This window comes from Sinocyclocheilus anshuiensis, unplaced genomic scaffold (genome assembly GCF_001515605.1).
Source record: "Sinocyclocheilus anshuiensis isolate Anshui unplaced genomic scaffold, SAMN03320099.WGS_v1.1 scaffold238, whole genome shotgun sequence".
Lineage (NCBI taxonomy): Eukaryota > Metazoa > Chordata > Actinopteri > Cypriniformes > Cyprinidae > Sinocyclocheilus > Sinocyclocheilus anshuiensis.
In genome coordinates this window covers 1,228,478-1,235,713 of record NW_015547674.1, presented here as the reverse complement: position 1 = coordinate 1,235,713, position 7,236 = coordinate 1,228,478, and the positions used below count along the sequence as shown (strand labels likewise).

The 7,236-nt window shown below is 38.7% G+C and overlaps 1 protein-coding gene across 1 annotated transcript in view; it reads right to left on the bottom strand.

Moving 5' to 3' along the window:
* The window catches only part of LOC107702954 (voltage-gated potassium channel subunit beta-3-like), a 28,504-nt gene extending 23,194 nt beyond the window's left edge, over positions 1-5,310 (bottom strand). Inside the window, exon 1 of the mRNA XM_016505422.1 lies at positions 4,230-5,310. Within this exon, the coding sequence (XP_016360908.1) occupies positions 4,230-4,477 (248 nt within the window). The 5' untranslated portion in view covers positions 4,478-5,310. The remainder of the gene's footprint in view (positions 1-4,229) is intronic.
* Positions 5,311-7,236: the final 1,926 nt, after the last annotated feature.

Sequence of the window (7,236 nt, the reverse complement as noted above, 5' to 3'; positions counted from 1 at the left end):
TCAACCACAAATACAAGTATGTGTGTGTGTGTGTGTGTGTGTGTGTGTGTGTGTGTGTGTGTGTCAGTCCAAAAAGTCACTTGACCGCGAGTAGCACCACACAGGAAGTAAGTGTCTGGTAAATAGCCAACCAGAGTTTGCTTTAGGTCCAGCAGATCCAATAGAGTGATGTGCAGCAAAGTGGAAACTCATTTAAATAATGGCTCAGCAATCTGCGAAAGATCCGTGAACGATCAGTGGGTGTGAGTCTGAGGCTGAGATCAGCACAACACACGCTCACACAAACATATTTCACAGTGAAGCAACATATTCAATGAGAAGAAATGTGATGTCGTACTGGATTTTATCCACCCAGAATTGATTAGATCATGAAAAGTGGGCATTCATACAATAATGAAACCGATCAGAATGCAAGTTTGCAGTGGAAGAACTACTAGCCCATTGAAACAAGGAATCGTTTCTCGTTTCAGAGGCAGAGCAAGTACATTCTGTACGTTTACAGAGCGTTTTTTTTTTTTACTTTAGGATAGCATGCACTGATGAATCATGCAGGAATGTGTATGAAGAGGTAAATAGGGTCAATTCTGATCCCATGTTGACTTTAATGGATAAATTTGCATTGCCTCATGTTCTAATATTATAGCATCCCTCAGACAGTAACCTAATGGAGAGCATAGATTGTCTGACTGTGAAATATGTGCTTGTGAGTGCTGTATAGATGCACAGAATGCACCTAATCCAGGTGTTTGGAGTTGCACGTTGCGGTAGTTAAGATGGTTGCTTCAAATCAAAATAGACGACACGTAATATTTTCTAACATTCTGGTGCCTACACTGTAAAAAATATTTGTAATTAAAACTATTAACAATACAATAAAAAAATATTTATTTAACATCACATTACAAGTAATTTTGCTGTAAAATACTGCCAAATATATGGGTTTTGCCAGTAAAAATTATGAACAAAAACAATAAAAGGACATTCCCAGAAGTCCCTGAGTGATGACATATGAATATATTTTCTTTAAATAGTTATGTTTCTTACATATTCTTACGTGTTTGAAGATATGCACATCTATATACGAGTACTGGGAATGTTTTATGGACAAGCCATTTATGATTGTACAACCCGTATTATTATTGTTGTTATCAGTACATTTTAAGGTAAAATCAGATTTTGATAGTAGATTGGTATTTAAAATTATATCAATTAATGAAATATACTGTTTGTAAAATATGCAGGCAGCAATATGCCATCCTTGACAAACATTATCAGTTTTGACAGCGAACTGCAGGCTGGCTTTTTTTTTTCCAGTAGATTTGTGTCCCTGGAGCACAAAAGCAGTCTTAAGTCGCTGGGGTATATTTGTAGCAATAGCCAACAATACATTGTATGGCTCAAAATGATCAATTTTTCTTTTATGACAAAAATCATTAGGATAATAAGTAAAGATCATGTTCCATGAAGATATTTTGTAAATTTCCTACCGTAAATATATCAAAACTTAATTTTTGTTTAGTAATAAGCATTGCTAAGAACTTAATTTGGACAGCTTTAAAGATGATTTTCTCAATATTTAGATTTTTTTTTTTTTTGCACCCTCGGATTCCAGATTTTCAAATAGTTGTATATCGGTCAAATATTGTCCTATCCTAACAAACCATACATCAATGGAAAGATTATTTATTATGCATAAATCTCAATTTAAAAACATTTACCCTTATGACTGGTTTTGTGCTCCAGGGTCACATTTATTAGGTTATCTTTTACAGTGTAGATACTTGAGACCATCCACTCTTTTATCATCCACCAAACACTAATCACAAGTCAGATTACTGAAAAAAAAAATAACTCATTAAACAAGCTACTTTTGGCAAGTTGTGTGTTTTATGCAACAACTAACTCTGTGTGTCATGGTATGAGAGTTTATCGTGCTATATATATATATATAAAATATTGAAATGTACTAAACACCGAAGGCATTTGATGAAACCACAAATACAAGTATGTGTGTGTGTGTGTGTGTGTGTGTGTGTGTGTGTGTGTGTGTGTCAGTCCAAAAAGTCACTTGACCGCGAGTAGCACCACACAGGAAGTAAGTGTCTGGTAAATAGCCAACCAGAGTTTGCTTTAGGTCCAGCAGATCCAATAGAGTGATGTGCAGCAAAGTGGAAACTCATTTAAATAATGGCTCAGCAATCTGCGAAAGATCCGTGAACGATCAGTGGGTGTGAGTCTGAGGCTGAGATCAGCACAACACACGCTCACACAAACATATTTCACAGTGAAGCAACATATTCAATGAGAAGAAATGTGATGTCGTACTGGATTTTATCCACCCAGAATTGATTAGATCATGAAAAGTGGGCATTCATACAATAATGAAACCGATCAGAATGCAAGTTTGCAGTGGAAGAACTACTAGCCCATTGAAACAAGGAATCGTTTCTCGTTTCAGAGGCAGAGCAAGTACATTCTGTACGTTTACAGAGCGTTTTTTTTTTTTACTTTAGGATAGCATGCACTGATGAATCATGCAGGAATGTGTATGAAGAGGTAAATAGGGTCAATTCTGATCCCATGTTGACTTTAATGGATAAATTTGCATTGCCTCATGTTCTAATATTATAGCATCCCTCAGACAGTAACCTAATGGAGAGCATAGATTGTCTGACTGTGAAATATGTGCTTGTGAGTGCTGTATAGATGCACAGAATGCACCTAATCCAGGTGTTTGGAGTTGCACGTTGCGGTAGTTAAGATGGTTGCTTCAAATCAAAATAGACGACACGTAATATTTTCTAACATTCTGGTGCCTACACTGTAAAAAATATTTGTAATTAAAACTATTAACAATACAATAAAAAAATATTTATTTAACATCACATTACAAGTAATTTTGCTGTAAAATACTGCCAAATATATGGGTTTTGCCAGTAAAAATTATGAACAAAAACAATAAAAGGACATTCCCAGAAGTCCCTGAGTGATGACATATGAATATATTTTCTTTAAATAGTTATGTTTCTTACATATTCTTACGTGTTTGAAGATATGCACATCTATATACGAGTACTGGGAATGTTTTATGGACAAGCCATTTATGATTGTACAACCCGTATTATTATTGTTGTTATCAGTACATTTTAAGGTAAAATCAGATTTTGATAGTAGATTGGTATTTAAAATTATATCAATTAATGAAATATACTGTTTGTAAAATATGCAGGCAGCAATATGCCATCCTTGACAAACATTATCAGTTTTGACAGCGAACTGCAGGCTGGCTTTTTTTTTTCCAGTAGATTTGTGTCCCTGGAGCACAAAAGCAGTCTTAAGTCGCTGGGGTATATTTGTAGCAATAGCCAACAATACATTGTATGGCTCAAAATGATCAATTTTTCTTTTATGACAAAAATCATTAGGATAATAAGTAAAGATCATGTTCCATGAAGATATTTTGTAAATTTCCTACCGTAAATATATCAAAACTTAATTTTTGTTTAGTAATAAGCATTGCTAAGAACTTAATTTGGACAGCTTTAAAGATGATTTTCTCAATATTTAGATTTTTTTTTTTTTTGCACCCTCGGATTCCAGATTTTCAAATAGTTGTATATCGGTCAAATATTGTCCTATCCTAACAAACCATACATCAATGGAAAGATTATTTATTATGCATAAATCTCAATTTAAAAACATTTACCCTTATGACTGGTTTTGTGCTCCAGGGTCACATTTATTAGGTTATCTTTTACAGTGTAGATACTTGAGACCATCCACTCTTTTATCATCCACCAAACACTAATCACAAGTCAGATTACTGAAAAAAAAAATAACTCATTAAACAAGCTACTTTTGGCAAGTTGTGTGTTTTATGCAACAACTAACTCTGTGTGTCATGGTATGAGAGTTTATCGTGCTATATATATATATATAAAATATTGAAATGTACTAAACACCGAAGGCATTTGATGAACTAGTCAATAACGCAAGCAAAGGAGGCGATTCCATTCCTGCCCCTTTGACATCCAGTTTCCCATTCATTCAACTCAGCCATAACACACGCATTGAAGTGAGCACACACGCACTCAGTTTTAAATTGGCTGTCAGTGGGCCCTTATGAATCTTTAAAGAAGCCATAAAACATCAGCCAGTGCAGAATAACCCTGTCTGCCACCCAACAGGTGGTGTTACACACATACACATGCCACTTCCACCTGTCTCACCTGTACTTCATGCTACTGTGTCTTCCAATGGCCTCCTTCATGTGGGCGTGGCCTTGTGGCAGGGGTCGGGACCCCGCCAGGTCCCGTGATTTGACCAAGCTCTGAGGGGCGTAGTTGCCGTTTCCCCCCTGTCCGCTCCCTCCTCCTCCTCCACTGCCCCCTGGTGGAGGGGCAGTTCGCAGGCCGCACAGCCGGTCCTCGCTGCGGCTCTTCAGATTGTGCTCCGTACAAGCGAATGAGACCTGCATCCTGACCGGCTCTCACACACTTGTGACACTTGTGTGTTTGAGTTTATCAGACTGAAACGCTTTGTGTTTGTGGTAGTCTCACAGTATGTGCCTTATAGATAGATAGATAGATAGATAGATAGACAGGGCAAACCTGTACTCAAGTCAGGTCTTGCACCTGCTGGCACCAACTTGCAGCTGTTGCGCGGAGGGCGCGCGTCCAAACGCAACGCTAACGCGGTGGGGTGCGTGTTTATGTCGCCACTCAAAAAGTCACGTCTGGCTGCTGTCCAGGCCTTTAATGTGCCGCTGCGTGCACAGTCTGTCTATGCAGTCGCCCACTGCACTTCTCCAATACCTGGATCGACGCAACTTGAAGGCGCTCCTCTCCGTGTTGAGGCATTCCTCTGCAGAATCCGGGTGGTCTCTCTGTATGAGGCGGGGGACCTCCTCAAAATGCGGAACCACCCATCCACACCGGGTTTCCACCGACGGGATGCGCAACAGCCGGCGCCACTTCACCTAAATGGCACTGAAGCTCAGCTACGCGGTGGTCGAACGCGACTGCAGCTTGTGTTCAGGCGCGCCTGGCCATCTCCTCGTCTACAGTCGTATGAACACAAATTCGCGCACACAGTCACTAGGTAGTGATAGTCACTCTCTGACACACAGCGCGCCCTCACGCGCTCGACCCTCGTTTTCCTGACGCGTAATTATTGCCATGGTGATCATCGCACGCGATCAAAAGAGAGTTTGACAGCTCCGCAGTGTCCATATTCCATCGTCAGATCTGACCATAGTAGCCCATATGTCGCATCTTGAAGGTGGTATAACGACGAAAGGCTGTCGATGGAGATGTGAAGGGAAGTCTCTCCCTCTTTCTCTCTCTCTCTCTCTCTCTCTCTCTCTCTCTCCTATCTCCATTGTGATTAATGTGTGAATTGAGCAGGACCACTGCGGATTAATCACGTTATTGTTTGGGTTAGGGCTTGACACACACACACACACACACACACACACACACTCTCTCTCTCACACACACACACACACACTCTCTCTCTCACACACACACACACACACTATTTTACATTCCTCTGTTGCTTAAATATATGCATAGGCAGCAAAGCAAAAAGGTTCCAAAGGTGGAGAATAAAATAAAAATAAAAACATTTAAAAATCTCTACTTTTCCTTATACAAAACGGGAGTTTCCAAACCAGGAATCTGCCATTCAGACTATCAGACAAAGTCTCTCTAATATAATGCTACATTTTTAACTTATAACACTGTAGGGCTATATTAAATATTAGCAAATGCATCACAGTTTTTTTTTCTAACCATTAACAGACCAAATTTGAGCAAAACAGAATAAATGAATTAGAAATAAAACTTGTATATATATATACAACATTTTAAATTTTCAAATAAATTAGTATATTTTTACATGTTGGCCCACAGACCTTCTGCAGTACATTTAAAACTCTGAACGTATAATATTATCCAACTATCTTTAAACTGACTAAAACAAAAAACACATAGTTCCATAAACTAGGTAATTTTTCATGTTTAAAAATCACAACTTTCTTTTCTTTTTTTCATAAAATATTTAATATACACTAGGGATATATTTTACAATCTCTGGACACAATCAAACTTCAAACACAAAACGTGAGAAAGAGAGAGCAAGGGAAACAATCAAATTGCGATAAAATGAAAGTAGCGACAGATTATCAAAAGTGTAACAGATTATCAAAAAAGAAAAGAAAATGTATGGTGGAGATTTGGTTCTGTGCATTCGTTGTTGAAATGTGGGTGTTGCACGCAAATGTAGAGACGGATGAATGTGAGCTTGCAGGGACGGCGTTTAAGTGGACTAAATAACTGGAGAAGTCCTCCTTGAGAGAAGTCTGACATTTCACCAGAAGCTCCAGTTATGACATTTTGATTAAACATTACAGGGTCAAAAAAATAAAATAAAAGGCATATGCACGGGTGAATTGTTCACATTAAGGTCTATAACATGCACTTAGAAAACAGATAGGGTTAATTTTCATTTCATACCTATTTTAAGATGGCATGATAGACATAAACATGTAATATATATATATATATATATGACGTAACACAAAATGTAACTCACTTTGAACTAAACTACAAAGAACAATCTCTCCCAAGTCTCTCAGTTGACCTCAGTTCATAAACCTGTACAATGGGTGAACTGCAACCCTGACATAAATATGAATAACAAAAACATGCTCTTGGCTCTCCTCACAAACTGCTTAAGAAGGCCAAGGGTGGTTTTTAGAGCCAGACGGTTGGTGGTGGATGCTGCTGTTGTAACATCTCCACTGAACCAACTCTCTGACCACAAGCACAGGACACAAAACCTCAAAATGATTCACAACAAAGCATCCCGAACAACGGAGAATCAACATGAAACTGCAGTTGTTTAAGGAGAAATGTAAGCATTCCTATAGTTCTGTGTGTTGTTCAACTGACTGTTCAAATGGAGCCGCATTTGTACACTCATGCAGCTAAAGCATGTTTTTCAAAGCCGTACTCAGTGCATCAGGGCACACAGAGACTGCTGCCAACCAGTCAGAGCGAGGCAGTGCAGAGGAATCAGCCAGTGACAGCGCAGCTGTGCTGTGTAGTGAACATGGGGGGAATAGAACAAATCTGCTCTCATCAGAGAACATCTGCATGCAGTCCAGAGCCAGAGAGAGAGAGAGAGAGAGAGAGAGAGAGAGAGAGAGAGAGAGAGAGAGAGAGAGAGAGAGAG